The 21,013-nt window shown below is 37.1% G+C and overlaps 1 protein-coding gene across 1 annotated transcript; it reads right to left on the bottom strand.

The window, feature by feature from the left end:
- Nucleotides 1-764: 764 nt before the first annotated feature.
- Klf14 (KLF transcription factor 14) lies at nt 765-1,733 on the bottom strand. Its single transcript, XM_063235739.1, has one exon. The coding sequence runs from the start codon at nt 1,731-1,733 to the stop codon at nt 765-767; it is 969 nt and encodes a 322-aa protein (XP_063091809.1).
- Between the last annotated feature and the right edge of the window lie 19,280 nt (nt 1,734-21,013).

Here is a 21,013-nt window from a genome sequence, read left to right as displayed (position 1 = left end):
TTAATCTCATTTTGAGCAAAAGTTACCATTTGCAAGTAGAATTCAAATTGGCAGAAGCGTTACAATGCAAAAGCATGGTTTAAAATCATTCTGTAAAATCTACAAAGACTCACTCTTCAGACACTAAGAAGCGTCTGTCAGTCATACAACCACATGTACACTTACATAGCTTCACTGAGCAGAGGTAGCTGAGGAATAACATTAGCATCCTATCAACCTTCAATCTTTGTTTAAAAGATACTAAAAATAAATTAGTAAACATTGCTGTTTATAGAAATAGAAATCATTTCTGTGTCCAAAGGCCTCTCATCAACCCAGTCCTGGGCATTTCCAAGACTGCCATCCCTGATACCCTCTCCAAAGTCCACCCTGATGGGAGAGTAAGATACCAGTCCTTTGAGACCGGGAGCTCCTCCTGCATATGAGAATTCCAGTTCAACATTTCTGGTTCCAGGACGAGGAGAATCTTCAGTATTCTGCAGAGTACCAAAGTTCATCCATTCTCACAAGTTCCTGGAGTCTGTCTTGAGGCAACCCCTACTTTTAAAGGATGGTATCTGGGTTGCAAGAATTCCCGCTATTTTCTGGCTCCCAGTCTCTCCCCACAATCCAATATGCCCGTCTAGATCCAACCTCCTCAGAGCCGAGAACTCAGTCTGTGCCTTGGTCTAATAACTCTGAAAAAGTAAGATGGGCAAAGAGAAAGCGGAGACATTGACTTGAAGGAATTGTCCTTGAGGGAAGGACAGACAGCAATGACTGTCCTACAGGTAGGTAGTGCCACTGGTCGCCTGGCCAGAGCCAGGGCCAGAGCCAGAGCCAGAGCCAGAGCCAGAGCCAGAACTTTCAGCCACACTGGTAGGTTGCGGATCTTCGGCACGAGGTGTGCGACGACGCCCCCGATACTCAACCATGTCTGGGTGATACAGCGGATGGCGACGGGCATGCTTGGTCAAGTGGTCGCTCCTGGAGAACAGCTTGGGGCAGAGAGGGCAGGAGAAGCGCTTCTCGCCGGTGTGCGTCCTGTAGTGGCGGGCCAGCTCGTCAGAACGCGTAAACTTCTTGTCGCAGTTGAGCCAGTCGCAGGAGAAGGGGCGCTCGCCCGTGTGGATGCGCTGGTGCGACTTGAGGTGCGATGACTTGTAGTAGGCTTTGTTGCAGCCCGGGAAGGAGCACACATGGCGCTTGGTAGCAGGTGTTGCGGGCCTCCTCCGTTGCATCTGACGTGCCGCAGGGCCGGAGCCGGACCCTGGACCCCTGCGGGACCCTCTCCAGGTGTGCGCGGCCACACCCTGGACAGCTGACTCACTTGGGACGGCGCGCGAGCCGGAGGAGCTGGAGGGTCCGGGGACCGCTTCTTCGCTGGAGGCCGGGTCCGGCTGGAGGCGTCGGGGCGGCCCCGGGCGTCGGCGCGGGTCGGAGGAGCCGGACGAGTCTCGCGGAGCCTTCTGCAGGTTCGCCCTTAAGCGCTGCCTGGAGCGGGCGCGCAGATCAAGCAGGATGCTCGCGGCCAGCAGGTGGGGCGCCGCGCCGTCCGCGCCGGGGCCGGGGGCGCAGACCTGGGGAGCCGGGGGTGCCGGCGCGGGCCCCGGGGCTCCCAGGCCCGGCGGAGCGGACCCCGGGGGCGCGGCACCCCCCTCGGGGTCCGGCGGGCGGCGGTGGACCACGGCGCCCGCGGACATGGACACCAGGCACTCGGCAGCGAAGTAGTCCAAGCACGCCGCCGCCGACATGGAGCGCCAGCCCGGCCGCCCGCCGGCAGCGTCTGAGGGCGGCCGGCCGCAGGCCGCGGGGTCCTCCGGAGCGTCCGTCCCGCCGCCTCGGAGCAGAAGCCGGAGGCTGCCGCGCACCGCTCGCGCCGCCGCTGCTGCTGCTGCCGCCGCCGCCGCCGCCGCCAGCGCTAAGCTCGGCCGGCCCCGCCCGCCCGCCCGCCGCCCCCTGACGCAGGGAGCCGGACCCGGACCGCCCCGGCCGCCGACCCCCGCCCCCCGCCGCCCCCTCCCGGAACTGCCGCCGCGGCCAGCACGCCGAGCGGGAGATGTCCGGTCCTGCCCGCGCCCGGCTGCGCTGGCCAGCAGGTAACGCTCCCGGCGCCAACTCCGGGTCCGAACTTCTGCGCGGCCGGCCCGCCCCGCCCGCCCCGCCCGCCCCGCCCGCCCCGCCCGCTAGGGGTCCCGCCGCGTCCAGAAACTTTCTCTTTAAAGCAGGAAAAGCGCTGATACCTGGTCTGTCTTTCGATTCATAATTGCGATCGCGGCTAACTGGTCCGGGATTGCGCGCGGCTCCCGAGCTCCGCTCCGTTCGCCGCTTGCAAATTGCAAACGTCCCCAAGTCTGCGGCGGGGGAAAAAAAAAAGTTTTCTCATTTAGCGGTTCGACTGCGAATCCAGGGGCGGCAGCAGCTCTCTAAATAGATCTCCCACGTAGCCATTAATTAATAGCATTTTGAATCAGAAACATTTTTAACCGCGGAGAAGCTAAGAAGCCTCTCATGGCTGAAATTGAAACTTAAAATCCTTTGAGTAACGATTTAACTATTCAGGCAACGAAAGAAAAATGCTTGTTTACACTGCATTAACCTGTCACAGGCATACAAACAAATTTGCACGATGAAATATAAATTATAGGCTAACAGCGAGATAAACACTTTAAAATGGACTCCCACAATTTCAATAATAGAAAGTCACGTTTCCAGTTAGGCAGCATCTTCTATTTTTCTTTTAACAAAAATTAAAAATAAGAAAATGCAGCCAGTACTATAGAATGCTCATATGGTGCTTATGACTGTGGACGGTTTTTTTTTTAAATAGTCAAGTATGTGAGTAATTTCTTTTACATGTCTTCATTGCTCTAATTTTGCTCCTAAAAAATTAAAACACACAGAGTGCAAACAGGATGATTCTAAAAAATAGACATCACAGTTTTGGATGTACATAAGCTTTACTTTTATAATGAATCACGTGCATTTTATTTGTAGCTACAGTACCTTTTCTTCTGAAAATTAAAAAATACAGATGCAGCAAGAGTAACATATGTATGTGTGTTTACTGATTAGAATAATCAATTATGGTGTTTTTGCCCTATTTGCTTCAGGGTTTTTATTTTTTCTAAACATTACAGAGTTGCATGTCACTTTACTTTCCTCCTCACTTCCATTCACCTTTGTCCCTCCTTAACTTCCCAGGTAATCAGTATTATAAATTGTATATCCTAGCAGCATTTGTTATTATACTTGCAATAGTCAGTGACCTATATGTAAAAATGTATATCCATGATTATCTAAATTTTTTCATAAATGATACAGCAGTGTACATAGCATTTTTGCATCCTGCTTTTCTTTCTCAATGTGATTTTTGAGAATTATCCATGTAAATGCCTGTAGAATCTATGTTATTCATTACAATAATTTTAAAATAATATTGTTAGCTATAGTATTGTTAAGGAGATTTCATTTTAAATCTGATAATTTTTGCTAAAGTTGCTTGCCTCAAAATTTCAGGTTAGTCACCATCTATACATTAAAGTCACCTGCTACACATTACTATTTTTCTTTTAATTTTATATTTACAAAAAATAAAAAGATAATTTAAAATACAGAGGCAGTATAAACATCCATGTACCAGTCTCATATAACTAGGGAACATTACAAGCTGTCATATCTGCATCAGGTCTGCTTTTTAAAATGGAATGATTTAACAGTTCCAATAAAATTGAAGCCCCCTTTGGGTCCCCTGCAATACATTCTCCACTCCCCTTTTCCTCAAAGGCAAACATTATCATGAATTTATTATTATTTATTATTATAATTTATTATTCCAATCTAGGTTTTACACTTTCACTCACATATGAACTCATGTAGAATACCGCTTTGAAAGATTTTAAAATATACATATGTGATGTTAGACTGTAGATATTATTCTGATTTTTAAAATTTGTGGTATGTTTTTATTTTTTCTCTTAATGTTGATAAATATTGATCCAGTTCATTATTTTAATCTCTGTATCTCTTTAACATTTTGTGCCATTTATATATTAGTAAAGGGGACTTCACATCTGATGTGTGAAAGTATCCTATTATGTCTTTTGCCTTAATATTTTTAAAGTTTTGTTTTTCACAGATAAAACCCATCTATCTGTGGCTTATCATTTTGAATGCTGTAAATTACATTTGACTTTTCCCCACACCCCCAGTATAGAAAGCCTGTCATGACCTGATTTACAGAACTGTCTTCATATCACTACTAATGTATAATGCTGCCATGATTGCAAATTAAATTTCTGTACATTCATAAATGTGTTCCTAGCTTGTCCTTTCTCATAGATCAAACCAATTCTGAGCCAGTAGCACACTTTTAATGAATTTCTATGGCTCCATAAAAAGTCTCAATGTATAGAAGGGCCTGGCCCCTTCTTTGTTCATTTTAAAAATTGTGCCAACTATTTTTGGACTTTCACTCTTCTATCTGAGTATATAAAGTCTTCTATATGACTTTAGCATCAGTTTGCCAGGTTCCTTAATGAAAAAAAATTGAGGGGTATTTGAGTTAAATTTACAGGTTAAATTAGGTAAGCTGTGATAGCTTTACAAAATTTAGTAATCCAATGCCTGAATATTATTCTGATTTTAAATATCTTTCAATAACATTTTATAATATGTTTATAAAGTGCTTGGTTTATTTTCTAGGTGCCCTCCCAAGTATGTTGTTGTTTTTGTTGCTAGTATAAGTGAGATTTAAATTTTTTTTAAAAAAATTGGTCATTACTACTGTTTGGAAGTGCTATAGATTTTGGAATAATTTTGTTTTAAAGGAAAACATGCTGTATATTCTTATGAAATAGTTTATTTGCAGATTAATTTGTATTTTCACATAGATAATCACATTATAATGAACTAATATTCCTGATACCTTCTTTCCTTTCTGACTTCTTTGGGTGGGCTGGGAATTCCCACAGAAGGGTAGCAGAAAACTGTGTTCTCCTATTGCTGTTACTTAGAGAGTGTTTCTAATGTGTCATCATAATTTATCATATTTATTGGGAGTTTTTGATAAAAACTTTTTATCACATTAAGGTAGTCCACTTCTATCCCAATTGTGTTTAAAGCAATAATATTTTAAACCATAAACAGTGAAATTTTACTAGTTAGTAAAACACAGAGATGGTTATAGATTTTGTCTTTAATATGTCAATGTAACAAGTCAACCTTGATGGATTTTTCTAATCCATCATTGACATTGAATTCCAAAGCAATCCTGTTTTGCTATGTGGTACTGTTATTTTTTAATATATCACTTCATATAATTTGTGATTTAAAAAAAATTTTAGCATCCTGTCTGTGTCATTGATTTATAATTTACATTTCTTTCAATGACCTTGTCAATTTTAGGTGTTGGGTTATACTACCTTCAAAAAGCATTTGAAAATTTCCTTCATTTTCTGTATCCTGTGATTGTTTGTATGAGACAGGTTATTATATTGTTTCTTTGAATGTTTGGTAAATTTTCATGTGAAGTCATCACATTTTGAAATTTAACTCAGTTTCTCTAATTTTTCTTCTACCAGTTTTGGTAATTCACATTTATCTTAAAATAAGATATATTTTAAAAATTAGATATACTTAAACATTTAAAATTTGGTACATAGTTCATATTTTTTATTATAAAATTTAATACCATATCTGTAGTCTTGTTCTGTTTTTCTCCTCTGATCTATACTTGTCAATTCTCCACTTTTGGGGGCTTAACAAAGGTTTTCTATAATTTTAGACAAACCTATAAATGTTCATTTACGGTCTTTAAATGGCCAACTTTTGTTGACTATACTTCCCTTTTAAATATGTATGTTTATTTAATTTCTGTGTTTGTCTTCATTAATCCCTGACATTTGCATTGAATTTAACATGCTACTCCTCAAAAATGCTTTCCAAGTTATGTATCTAACACATTAATCACCAGTCCTTCTTATTTTCTAACAGAAATTTACAGCTATAAATTTCCTTTCAAGGGCATTGCTTTATCCATAGCCCACAGGTTTCCAAAAGAGTGCCATCATTGCTGTTTGATTCTAAATACTTCGTAATTCCACTGTGATTTCTTAAAGATTACATTTTCAGAAAAGTGCTCTTCCTGAATTTCCGTGGAATTGTACCACTTGAGCAATAACTCTGACTAGTGCTCATTGTGTAACCTCTTGGGACCCCCTCTGGAAGTATAATTTGGGATCATTTGAAATGAAAAGTTAAAAAGGGTAATTTCTCAATATCGTATATATGGTGACTTTCAAATAAATGTTACTGAAATAATCTTTCTCACAAACCCATTCAGAAGCTTCCTAAAAATCATCAAAGAGATGTTTCTGAAAGCCTTGAATACCTGACCTGGCCATTCCTTTGGTCATAAGTGATTTAGAGCAGGTATATAATAAGCATTCTGCCAATATGCCAAGAATAAGTGAATAGGAATTTATAACTTACCAGATTATCATTACTGTTCATTCATGATTGTCAGTCTTAAAAAGACAATCAGCATCCCAGAAACACTGGGTAACCTGCAAACACTGAAACACTGCAAACTTGTTTGCATTTGGGCTGCTTTTTTTCCTACCCTTTGGGAAAAGCAAGTCCATTCTTGTTCTAGCCGATTATATCTTGCTTTTCCAGGATCCACAATTCATTATATATCTTCCACTTCTCCAAAATATTTTTTGTTTATCTCTTTACAGAATAATTTGAGTCAACATTCAATAATAGTCCAATATCTTCAATTTAAAAATCTTGTCTCTCTATTCTCTTCTAGTTCCTGCTATAGCTACTTTGCCCTTCAAAACCAAATTTCTCAAGTGCTGAATATATTCTTATTCATCTTCTTAGCTCTACATTATTAAAATTGCTCTATACTGTACCCTCACTTTACAACAAAAAATTCTTTTGTGTTCATATTCATAGTCCACCAATATGAACACAGAACAATTGACTCTAAGACCACTGAACTCTACTTTTAAAAATGGTTAAGATTGTAAACTTTACGTTATACATATTTTACCACAATCAAAACCTTCTTTTTGTAAAAATATTTGTTAAATGAATGGGTGCTTGTATAATAGCAGGGACCCAATTTGGATGGGAAATGGCAGGTTCCTTAGAGGAAGTAGTAATGAGTGAATGTGGCATGAGAGTGAGTCAGAATGAAAGAAAGAGCTATCTAGGTTGAGGTAAAAATGTACCAAAATTTCTGACTTGAGTATCTGAAGAACTGGTGTTTTCAAAGGCCAGTGCAAGCTGGAGTAAAGGAAGTCAGAAATCCAGGAGAAAGGTAAAGAGGAGCTGGATCATTGTCTGCGCCTGGGATTTGTCTTATCTGTGACCGGCAAGTCACAGCTAGCTTTGTCACCGGAAGGTCACAGCTAGCTTGTTACCTGACTGCAACATGGAAAAAAGACTTTGAAATGGAGAAAGAGCAAAGCACAGGAACCAGGGGACCCCAGTATCACTGTAGTTTGATCAAAACTGAAAATGCTTCGGATTACTGGCAGGGAAAATGAGCATAGTGAATGGTAAACACGTAGTTGAAAGTAGAACCTACCACATTTGAAAATAGATTAAATGTGAGGGCTGATGGAAGGGAACTGTCCAGAATGACATCCAGTTTAGGAATAGGTCAGGTGGGAGTGCATGGTCCTTGTCCAACTGGCTAGTCTGAGGCCTTGGAGATGAAACAGTGAACAAAATAGTCCCTGCTCTTATGGAGCTTACATTTTAGTGGGGGGAGACCAACAAGAAGTAAATAAATAGACATATTTCAGATGGTGTTAACTGCTTTAGAGAACAATAAAACAGTGCAGCAAGACAGTACGTCCTGAAAGGGAACATTTTATATAGGGCCATTCTGATAAGGGGAAGTAGAGGGAGTAAGTCTTGGAAAGAAAATCTAAAAGTCTTGAGATAGGAACATGTTGAGGTGCTGAACAACTTAAAGGCTTGCATTCATTTTCTGTCACTGTTACAGTAAATTACCATATATTTAGTAGCCTAAAACAACAACAAAAAATTGTTTCTCACTTTTATATAGTTCAGAAGTACACTATAAGTATCAGTGAGCTAAATAAAATAAAATAGTCAAGAAGGCTGCACTTGGAGATTCTAGGGGAGACCTGATTTTCTTGTCCCTTTCTGGCTTGAGAAACAGCCATCTCTTAGATGACTCCTTTTCCCATCCAGAAAGCCTGCAATGATTGGCTGAGTCATTTTCTGATTTCCATCACTCTTCTGCTTTTCACTGCCGTTTACAAAGATCTGTGTGATTACACTGGGCTTACTTGAAAAATCTGATCTATTTCACAAACAGCCAATTAGTGACCTTTATTCCATTTGTTGCCTTAACTCTGCATTGCTATGTAATGTAACCTCTTCATGGGTTGTGGATATTAGAATGGGGCATCTGTGAGGAACCACTTTTCTGCATAGCACAAGGCTGAAGCAGACTAAGAAAAAAAAAAACAGTAAGAAAGAAAAAGCCCTGGGATCTGGCCAGGTGGAAGGCAGGTAGATAGCACTTTACAAACCAGTATAAAGAGTAAGACAGGACTCCTTAAGGAGGATTTTGAACAGTGAAATGATCTGAGTTACTTTTTAGAAGTTCACATTTTTACTGTTTGGCAGACATAGTAGAGCTCAGGCAAGAGCAGCAGCAGCAGATCAGTTAGTAAGCTACTACAGAAATCCAAGCAGAAGTCAGTGGTGGTTTGGATCAGAGAGGTAGCAGTGAAGGTGGTGAGATGTGTTGTATGTAGGGTGTGAGAAAAGGTGAGGACACATAAATGGCTGCAAGGACTTCAGCCTGGTGACTGGCAGACTGTCCTTTCTGTTCTGGGTTGGAGAAGGCTTAGGAAGAGTCAGAATACATGAGATAGCAATCAGGAATTCAGCTTTGAAGGTTGGGGGATGTCTCTGAGGCATGTAAGTAGAGATACAGAGTAGGCTGGTGAACCTAGGAGGCTGATAATTTAGCAGTGAAATCTCACTGCATCCCTGGCTAAGAAACAGGATAAAGTCATTTTTAAAAGCTGTGTATTTCTATATGTAAGTCTCTCAGGGACTGGAATTTTAACTCTTAGTAGGCTATTTTCTTAAAATTCTGTATGTAATTATTCAATATTTTTGTATAATCTCAAATTATTATTTAAGTATTATTAAAACTAATAGTGTTAAATTATAAAGATCAAAACCCTCTATTTTAGAAAATCTAGTTACATTAATTTATTTGCTTATTTTTGTGGTGCAGAAGATTGAACCCAGGGCTTTTACCCATTATAGGCAAGCATTTTCCCACTCAAGCTCAAGCTATAGCTCCATTCTCAAAAATACAGTAATTTTAAACCTAATGTTTAGATTCAAAAGTCTTTTATGTTGCATTTGGGCTCATGTTAATTTATCAGTCTCTGTGAACTATATATGACTTTATGTTGGTCAGCAGGTAAAAAGCTCCAGTTAGGTGGGAAGAGCAAGTTCAGGTATGCTATTGCACAGTACAGAGACTGTAGTTAGTAATGACTATGAACCTTCCTTTGCTAATTTCAAGTATAGTAGTGGTATGACTTCACAAATAACTGTAAGTGGTAGGAGGACATAGTAAATACTCAGGAAATATTTTTACATGAGGCTGAGAGCAAAGACCCAATTGAGGTATTTATGTGAAGATAAAAAGAAAGTGGGTGATGTAAGATTTTTATAGAATAATAGCCTAGTATTGAGCAAATATGTATTGTGACTTTGGAGTTTAACAGGCCAGATTCAAATGAGGAGGGAATGTAAATTTGTGCATCAATTTGACAATAACTTGTCAAGATGACAATGTGCATAACCTCTGACTTGGAAATTTCACACCTTAGTTATATGCCTTAGGGATACTCTTGGATTCAGGTCTCAGAGATATCTACAAATATGTTTGGTGAGGCATTTGCTTCAGGTTTATTTTTTTTAAAAGCAATTTAAGCATTGTGAAAATATAACACACTGCGACATCGGATTAAAAATAAATGATCAACCCACACTTGCTAGATCATGGATAATGCTTTCTGCATAGTAAATAGAGCAGAAAAAATTCTAAGACTTTAAAAGAAAGTGTCTAATAAACCATTTAATTTTGTTCACGTATGGTAATCATTACTTTATCAACATGTACTATTTTGTTAGTAGTACAAATTCCAGCCTGTGTCCAGGCTTCTGAGTTACAGGTTCTACCTGTAACCAGCTGTAGGACGTAAGTTACTTCTCTTCACTGATGAAAAGAGGACAATAATAGCACCTATTTCACTGCAGTGCAGTGAGTGCTCAGTATATGCAATGTTAATAGTTCACAGGCATATAGTAAGCACTATACTAGGTGCTGGGATTCGTGTGTATGTGTATATGTGTGTGTATGTGCCTGCATGCATGCATGCATGCATGCGTGCATGTGTGTGTGTGTGGTGGTCATGCTGGGGATTGAATTCAGGGCTTTGCACCTGCTAAGCAAATGCTTACCACTTATCTACATTTCCAGTACCTATATTAGACATTATATATTGTTTATCTGTGTATTATCCATCTACATATGTCTCCACAGTTGTATGTTTATACATTAAAAGTATAATACTTTAATAAATGTAATACACTACAAATTTAGAGGAGTACTTACCTACCATTATGGTATAGTAGGAAAGAGAATAGACTTTAAACTGATTATTTAACTTTTCATTTATTTTTTACAAAATCTTGAAGCAAATGAATCCAAGTGATAACATTCATCAGCATGAATGCTGAGTACACCCCTGACTGCTGTAATACTGCCTATACCTTTTCTATCCGCATGAAATGTTTTCTTTCCAAAAATCCCAGGACAGAATTAGAACACTGATACATAACAAATGTCTGCTGAATGAATGAGCGGTTAAGGCCTGGCTTGGACTGAAGAAGCAACCCAGAGACATTCAGTGTGGTAGTGCACTGCATAGTCAGTTAAGGACAGTGACAGGATATGGCGATTGGAAGGGAAGGCGTCTCCTCAGCCATGGTGGATTCAGTGAGACGGTAGAATAAGTGCTTTCAAACTTCTGATGGAAAAATATTTGAACTTAAATTCCATATTCAGTGAACCTGTCATTCACATATGAAAGCCAAACAAAAATACTCTCATAAATACATGGGATCAGAACACCAACCCCTCAAGCCTCTTTCCCGGGAAGAGTCCCTACACAGGGTATTCTGGGAAAACAACAAATGAACCAAAGAGGGAAGGTTAGGAGTGAGACCTAATTTGGTGGCAAAACAGTGAAATTTACAGTAGTTATTAAGTGAGGAAAAAGAAAAGGGTGAGAGAGAAAGAAAAGACAACAATCTGACAATCTGGAACTGAAATCCCTAATGATCTTTACTTAGGAAGTAGCCAGGGCGAAGGAGAAAACCAGAGATAGGAACAGTTTCTTGATTTATTTATTGAGAAGCTAGTTGTATCTTATCAGTGCAGAAGTTGATTTTATAAATTTTAAGGACTGTATGTGCTGAAAAATTGAATAATAGGCCCTGAGAAGTGGAAATAAGATGTATAACTTACTAGCCATTAGAAAATAAGAGAACTAATAAAATAAGAATATGATCAATTGAACAAAAGTAGGAAGGAAGGAAAACAATAACAAAGTTGGTACATAGAAAAGAGAAAATAAATTGCAAGTGTTAGCCTGAAGTGTTATAATCATGACGGCAATGGATTTACTACCTCTACAAAAGACAGAGCTCTCCAGGTTGCAATTAAAAGAGGAGTAGGGAGACAAAATATCTATTTAATAAAAGCAGACATACTATGTAAATATGAACACTGTAAAAACATTTCAGTGGGGGAAAACAAAGGCTATGGAACATTCTATAACATTATTAAGAGGCTGTATATGTGTGTATGTGTATATGTGTGTGTGTATGTGCCTGCATGTATGCATGCATGCATGCGTGCATGTGTGTGTGTGTGGTGATATGCTTTCTGCATAGTAAATTCTATAACATTATTAAGAGGCTGTATACTATATTCTGTTTAAATGGATCTATATTCTGTTTAAACTTGCATGGTGTATTTACAAGAAAATTTCAATAAACTATAAAGCAGAAATTATACAACCTACATTCATTACCACATGCCTAAAATGACTATTTAATAGCAAAAAGCTAGTCAAAAAAATCCTTAAAGATAAAAACTACTATCCTGGAAAGGAGAAAGCACACTTCTAATTAACTTGGATTACAGAGGAATTAAATTTGAAATTACAAACCACTTAGAAATGAACAAATGACTACCCTGCATTTCAAGATCTGTGAGTGCTGCCAAAGTGGTGCAAATGGAAAGATTTACAGCCTTAAGTGTTTGTGGAAAACAGAAATTGTGAAAATAGACAGACAGGGCATTTGACTCAAGTGCTAGAAAAAGAACAGGCAAATAAGCCCAAGGAAATAAAGGGAAGAGCAGAATAAAGACAAAACTAGAACTAATAAAAAATAAAATTATTAGGCCTCATTAATATAACCAATTACTACTTCTTTTGCAAGACCAGTAAGATAACCAAATGCCTGGTAAATCAGATTAATAAAAAATGAAGACTATATGAACAATGTAAGGTACAAGAAATGCCAGGAATACCAGCTGAATAATTACTATTTATAACTTTAAGAAAATACAATTAAAATACAATTTAAGATGGAATGTTTGATCCATAAAAGCACAAATTGCCAAAGGTGGTTTAATGAGAAGTGAGAAATTTCTATTGATGATTGCTTAAAAATAGATGATGAAAAAGAAGAAAAAACCCCAACAATCTACTTTTCAAAAAAGAAAAGAAAATATTACTGAAGTAATATTGCAATCTATAGCTACCAAAATGAAGGAAATGTTTGTTATTTTTCATGTTAAACAAGTAGTTGTGGTTGATAACTTGGGGCAGTTTTTATTCATAAGAGGCTGTTGTCACCCAGATTCTGAAATCAGATAGAGTGTCCAAAAGGGAGTGGGAGTTTAATTTCACCTGCAAACCTAAGAATAAATACTGTAGCTAAGTCCAGCAGTATATTGAAAGAATGCTGCATCATATCCTGGTTGACTTTTTCCAAATTGTTGAATTTTTCAGTAGAAAATACATTAATAGAATCATTGTGTTTTTTAAGAGAATAAAGAAAAATTGTCAGTAAGCAAATCATAGAAGAAAGTATCTCATACTTGAAAAGTAGCAACAAAAACCTATAGCAAACATGACTAATGATGAAATATTGAAACATTCTCATTAAAATTAAGAACAAGTCTACTGACATTTAACAGCAAACTACTTGTTCCATTTAATGAAATAATTTTTAAAAAGCAAAATAAGATGTGTAGTTATTAGAAAGAAAAGATGTACACTGTTACATTTTAAAGACGGTATTTCCATGTACCTTAAAAAAAATCCAAGAAAAATACCTTAAAACGTTCTACAGCTAGTAAGATATTGGTAGGGTAACTAAACAGCTTCATGAAGAAAAGTATCTAAGTGAATTGAAATTCCCAAATAAAAGGCTGAATAAATTGAAAAACAATACTATTTCTTAACAGAAAAAAAAAGGTGCTACAGAATAACAATAGTTACAAAAATAAATTGCATGCTATTCTAAACAATGTAACAACAGGTTTACATATGGAATTCAACACGCTGATTCAGGTTCATCTGAAAAAATATGAAAATTAAAGTGTGGAATAACATTTTCTAGAAAATATCAAAATGTATCCAGAAGAATTAGTAATTGATTCACTGTGTGTTGACATGGGAATAGTTCTATAAATTGATGGAACAAAAGAAATGGTCCAGAAACAGAGCCACTTATATTTAAGGGTTTAAGTACATGATAAAAGTTACATTTCTTTTTTTTTAAATTTTATTTAAGGAGAAAAAAAAAGCAGAGAAAGGGTACAAGTTATACAGATTTACAGAAAAAAACAAACAGTAGGAAATCACTAGTTAATGGATTACATATTGTCATCTTAGAAATAATTGTTCAAGTTACAAAATTAAAGCTTGTAAAGTGGACATTCCAACAGTGAGACTGCAAACAGTTCTGTTCAATGATTCAACAAAACTCAGTGATATCATTATCTATCTTATTCACTTAAATATACATGCAGTTATATTGTTTAGAGCACTTTCTTTTCCTTTCTTTTGTACAATGACATTTACACATTTTGGGTTTTGTTGCTCCCATAGTTATTACTTTTCTGGAAGGGAGTGGAACCAAATGTGACATAACAGAACAGTCAGTCAAATCAAAAGGGTGGACATAATAGATAATGTAAAATCATAATACAAGGTGATCAATAATGGTTACCATAATGCCTCCCACTATCTCTAATAGAATTGCCTATATCATCAGTTATAATAAAATTGAACAAAACAGTAAAGAACAAAACCGACAAAACCAAAACATTGGAGACATTATAGGTCTTCAAAAGTAGATAATAGTCAACCAGAATGGGCATCATAATGAATTTCACTATCTTCACAGCTGTTGCCTATACTTTCGAACCTGGTACTATCAAGCAAAACAGAATAGGGGGACATCAGTCAAAAACAAGATGGTGAGAGTAATACCAGGCTTTAAATCAAGATAATGGAAAGTCAAAGTGGGTTACTATAATATATCCTGCTATTTTTTATTTATTTTTCCCTTAATTAAAAGGATAAAAATAAAAAAGTAAATAATGAAGTGGAGATTGAGATAAAAGAGGGCATAACAGCAAAACAGCACAGATCAAAACATAACCATTTAAGCAGAATAGTGTTTCACAAGATAATCCTGACATAAAAGTAGTTACCATATTGTCTCTTTCCTTGAAATCTTTGAGTATAACTTCGTATACTGTAGCATCAAATATATCAAAACAATGTAAAACCATTTAAGAGAATGACAGCATTACAGGGTATTTAGAATCAACTAACAGAAAATGAACAATGGTTTCTGTATAATCTCCTTGTCTTTAAAAGTTTTTGCTTATACTATCATACATAATAAAATCCAATAAGATACAACCTGTTTTAACCAATGGAGACAGAAGAACAAAAGCTGGATGAGACTTCAAAACAAGATGATACTAAATCAGTATTACCTATTAAGACGTCATTTTCTCCAAAATAGCTGTTCCTATCATCCAATCTTCTCTGCCTCATTTCTGTTGAGCTCTTTTTCTGTCATTAGTTGTCAGTTTGTCTTCTTCATTTTGTTTTCTGCTCCATTCATTGTGGCCTCTCTGCCACTATTTCTGGGATCTTGGTATTTTACTTTTTTAGAATATCCTGCAGTATTCTCTGTAGAGTTGAATTGGTGGTTGCATATTCCCCTAGTTCCTCTTTATCCTGGAAGCACCTTGTTTTTCCATCAATTTCCAGGGATAGTTGGCAGGATATATCAATCTTGGCTGGAGATTATTATCTTTCAAAGCTTGAATTATTTCCCCCCACACTCTTCGTGATTTGATGGTTTGTGCAGAGAAATCTGCTGTAATTCTGATGGGTGTTCCCTTGTAAGTGGTCTGTTTCTTGTCTCTGACGGCTTTTAATATTCTGTTCTTGTATTGAATTTCTGGAATTTTTATTATTATATTCCTGGGTGTTGCTCTGTTTGGGTTGTAGGTGGCTGGGGTCCTGTATGCCTCATACATCTGAGTATCTTTACCATTTGCTAAATTAGGAAAATTCTCCTGGATTATTTCTATGAGTAGCTTTTGTAGTTCATTTGTTTGTGTCCCTACTTTTGCTTTTATGTTCTTAATTCTTAAGTTATGGATCCTCTTATCATCTTCTAGTCTTTGTATTATTGCTGTTTCTTTGTTACTTTTAAGGAAGTTTTTCATTTCATTCTCCCATATTACAAATCTGCCCTCCAGTTCAGATAATCTGTCCTTAGTTTCTTTCAAGCTGTTATGCCAGTTTTCGGTAGACTTTTTAGTTTCCTAGTAGTCTCTTTGAACCTGCTTCATGTATTCTATGCTTTCTCTATTTTCTCCATCAAACAATTCTCCCCTCTTTTTCTGTTCTTCCATTCCACCATCTGTTTTTTCTTGGGTGGTGCTTAGCATTTCTCTAACTATTCTGCTTATTTCTAGCTTCAGGTCATTAATAACTTCATTCCTGAACTCATCTATGAAGCTCTCGAGATGGTGCTTTATGTCTATTGGTGTGGTGTCCGCTATTGCCTGTTTCTCAGGATTGGGGGCCGAAGGGCCTTTCTTGTTGCTCCCTCTTCCCATATTCTTTGTTCCTTATATATGCAAGCGTATATAGGAGGCCCAGCTTCCTTCCCTGTCAGCCACAGTCTGATTGAATTGCACTGGCTAGGTGTTCCCGCCCACCGCAGCACACCAGGAAGTTGCAGACCAGGCAGCCTATGCGGGGCCCGCCCCTCCAGGTCACCCTCAGGTGCTGGGATCTGGGTTGTGCTAGCCTACTGGGTCTCAGCCAGCAGCGTCACATAGGCTAGGCACTGCTCACCAATCCTGCTTGAGAGGAGGACTGAAGTCACTGCAGCGCCCTGCAGACTTGCGGGTTCCCAGAATGTCCTCTGTTGGAGTCTCCTAAACTTTTGGAAGAGTGTCAGTTTCTCTCACTCACCTCACCGCAAGTCAATGCACAGCTCCCTGCCCGTCCTGTTTTCAACTCCGTTCGCCGATTCCCCTTCTCAGAGCTTCTGCGCGTCTCTCTCCCTGCCGAGCCGATGCAGACGCAGCCGCCACGTGGCGGGAAACCCAAATCGCGGCTTCCAATGCCGCGGGCTCCAGCTTCCACACTGAGGCTTTTCTGTTCCTGTTATAGCACCAGGATTGCATTCCCAGTTGGTTTCTCTCAGCCCAGTTCGTTCTTGGGTCAGCAGGGCATATCTCCACTTGCTTATGATTCCTTACTCCGCACCATTCCTGAATTCTAAGCTGGGTCTTTCAGAGAGCCTCCGTAGCTGCTGCTACCTGTCTGCCATGTTCTCCCGGAAGTCAAAAGTTACATTTCAAAAGTGAGTGGGAGGAATAATAGACAATTTATTAAAGAGTGCTCAATAGTTATCTTTTGTGAGGGAGTACCAGGATTTGAACTCAGGACCCTTGCGTTTGCCTGGCAGGTGCTTGTGCTGCTGAGCTGTATCCCTGGCCCTGTAAAAGTTATTTTAATCATTTTTGAGGAACACAAACTTCAGTCACTTTTTATATATAATATAAAAATAAACTATATTCAAGAGCTAAGCATAAAAATTAAAATTAAAGTATGAAATATTAATCTGAAAAGATGTAAAATAAATATTTCACAAAATATTGTCATTATTAAAAACTCTTAGAAAACTAGAAATAGAAAGGATTTGGGTAAATAGCTTCTATGAAAAAACTTAGGGATAAGCCAATGAGAGATGCTCATTCTCCTACTTTTATTCAACATTTTATTGGAGGTTTTAATAAGAACAATTAGGCAAGAAAACTATAGAAAAGGCATCTAGACTGGGAAAGTAGAAATATTATCAAACATAATTGTTTCTTTAGAAAACCTTAATGCATCTATCAAGAAATTACTAGAACTAAGAAGTGATTTGGGTAAGGTATCAAGATACAAAGTCAGTATACCAAAATCAATAATGTTTCTATATAGTAATAACAAAAAGTAACAAAAAGTATTACTAGCAAAGCCAGTACTAAAAATGAAACAAAATTAGTATGTATTTAATAAAATATGTAATATCTGTATATATAAAACTGCAAAATGATGAAAGTCAATGTATACCTATATAAATACAGTCTTCCATGAACTAAAAGACTTGCTATTATGTAAATGTCAATTCTCTGAAACTGATACATAGATTCAGTGTAGTTCTAATCAAAATTGTAGTAGGATTGTGACTTTGGTCGATATCACCTCTAAATTGATATGGAAAAACTGAGAACTAAGAGAATCAAAACAATTTTGCAAAAGAACAAAATTGAAGAACACATTTTATTTGCTTTTAAGAGTAATCTAAAGCTACAGAGATCAGGACAATGTGATACAAGTGAAAACAGAAACATATATTGTTGGATCAGAAGAGATATTCCAGAAATGAATCAAATTAGCTAGCTGATTTTTGACAATTGCGCAAAGATTTTATGGAAAAAGAATAATTTTTTAATTGAAAATTTTTTGAGCAATCCAATTCATATACAAAAAACTGAATTTTGGTTCATACCTTGCACCACCTATGAAGTTGTGATCAAACAGATTATAGATATAAATACAACACTCAGAACTATAAAACTTCCAGAAAAAAATGTATTTTTGAGTTAGGAAAGGATTTCTTAGTTGTGATACCAAAAAAATAGACTTTCTTAATAATTATGATAATATCAACTCAATACATTAAAATTTTCTCTGAGACACTTTAAAATGAGAAAGAGGTCAGTGGCTTAGCTCAGTGGCCTAAGTGCCTGCCTGGCAAGCAAAAGGTTCAATCCCTGGTACCAAAAAACAACAAAAAAGAGAAAGAGCAAATCATAGGCTGGAAATATTTATAAACTGTATATATATAAGGAATTTGTATTAAAAATAACTTTTCAAATTCAATAGAAAAGAGTAAATAACTACATTTTTAAATGAGCAAAAAGTTGGACCAACACATCAGCCAAAGGGATGTCAAATATGTATATGAAAAGATATTTGAAACTATTGGTTGTTAGAGAGATACCAGTTAAACCTACAATGAAGCACCACCATCTACCTACTAGAGTGTGTGTGTGTGTTTTAAATCTTGACACTACTACATGCCAAGCAACTAGGAAAAGGGTATAGCTGCTTGGGAAGACAGTCTGACAGTATATAAAGTTAAACACACACACTCACATTCATACTGTTTGATCCATTAGTCCCCTACGTATTTAGCCAGAAGGGATAAAAACTTATGTTCACCTAAAAACCTGTTCATAAAGCCTTTATTTATAATTGCCCCCAACCAGAAATAATTCAAATTTTCTATAATGGAATAGAGTACTAATAGGCAATAAAAAGAGGCAAATTTATATATACAACAACACAGATGGCTGGCATTGCATTATGCTAAGTAAAAGCAATCAAATAAAAGATTACATCTTTATGTTTCTATTTTATGAGAAATTCCTTAAAAATATGAATGATCACCCAGGCTGGTGTGAGAGAAGGGTAGGAAAGAGGAGAAGGGTAGGTAGTGTTCTGGTACTCCTGTGTGTTTTGTTTGTCTGTGGTTATTCCGTGGTACAAATTTGTTCAAGCTCACACAGTAGTATGTCCCCCAAAATTTAAAAATTATTGTGAAAAATTAGGTCTTTGTAATTGTTCAGTACAGCAGCAACATGTGACTCCCAGAAGCTATGAAAGAAAAGACACAGATTTGAAATCTACAAAAGACTAAACTTGTTGTAAATAAATTGCAAAGTCAGGCTATACAGATTCATGAATATAAATTTTTGGCTAATATTTTAGACAAAGGAAGAACATCCATAATACAAAGAGTGGCTACAAGTTATATGAAAAGTAGATAAATAACATGAGACCAGAGTTCGAAGTACTTGGAATACAGGAGAAGGTAGATCATCTCATATTCTGTAGCATCAATAAATATGAAAAGACAGCCTCACTATCAATCAAAGAGCTATGAATTAAAGTAGTTACATAAAATAATTTCAGTCATCATCTAGGCAAAGCTTTTAATAATTGCTAAAATCCAACATTACTAATGGTGTGAGGTAACAGGTACACCCCTAGAGATTTTTAGTTATAAACTGGTGTAACTTTTCAAGGCCAATTTGATAGCGGCTATCAAAAAACTAAAAGTTCATACTTTTGACTCAGAAATTTCACATCTAGGTATTAAAATATTTGCATAGGTTTATAAATATAAAAATTTTTATTAGAACACTGGTGAAAAATAGGGATCAAATTAAACAGCAGAGAAGTGATTACATAAATTAGATAAATCCTCATCATGGACTGCTCTTACAAGTACAAAGCACACACATGTAAGTACTCATATATACAATATATAAAGAATTGCATAGATACAGTATTCATTTACTTACAGTAAAGTCTATTAAATGAAAGGAGTAAATACAGTAGCAGAAAAACACACATACTGATCCTATTTGTTTTTTAAATATCTGTAAACCTGTGTGCAGATATTTACACACAGGCATGCTCACGCACATACACATGCACACCCACAGTAAAAGTTAGAATAAGTGAGCATGAAAGCTTAAGTAGTAGTACCCTGTTTGGGTCAGGAGTGGTAAGACTGGGGGTCATGAAAGAAACTTACATTTTTTCCTATATGTACCTTGGTCTTATTTGGACTTTTTAAAAAAAATCTATTTTCATTTTGTACATGTTTGCAGTACATAATGTTTGCATTCCTTTTCTGGAATTGGTACACACACATTTCAACTTTGTAAATGCAGAATATTATGTTTTACTTGTATGGTTTTTCACTTAATGAAATAGAGGCATAGTTCAAATATATTAATACATTTTTAAATTAAATTCAAATAGGAAACAAGATGGTAGTTTCCAAATCATCAAAGGAGAAAAATTAAATTTGATTACTAAAATAAGAAAAAATAAAGCCAGTATTATAAGTAGAAATCATAAAATAAAGAGGCAGAACAAAGATCAAGTATAACTTTTCTCATGACATCTGTGAATGCCCTAAAAATATCAAAAGGCACAACCCAGATAAAAGAAAGAAAGAAAAAATTTAGCCACAAGCTGTTCATGAAATTGACAGAGAAAATTGGAAAGGAAAGAAAAGACTTGGCAAAAATATCAGAGACAAATAGAATGCAAGAGAATCTATCCACAGGTACTAATACTGTATTAAAATTTTAAAAACAGAATTCAGTATCTGAATACCAAATGGAATAAAGGAAATTATTAATATTTAGAAATGGGATGTTTCTAAATGGCAAACTGAAGTAAGAAGGCAATGCAGTCTAGAATATAAA

This window comes from Cavia porcellus, unplaced genomic scaffold (assembly GCF_034190915.1).
Source record: "Cavia porcellus strain 051 isolate PalLab524CR breed Dunkin Hartley unplaced genomic scaffold, mCavPor4.1 scaffold_2, whole genome shotgun sequence".
Classification (NCBI taxonomy): domain Eukaryota; kingdom Metazoa; phylum Chordata; class Mammalia; order Rodentia; family Caviidae; genus Cavia; species Cavia porcellus.
The sequence above is the reverse complement of the archived record's forward strand: the minus strand, read 5'-3'. Positions and strand labels throughout refer to the sequence as shown.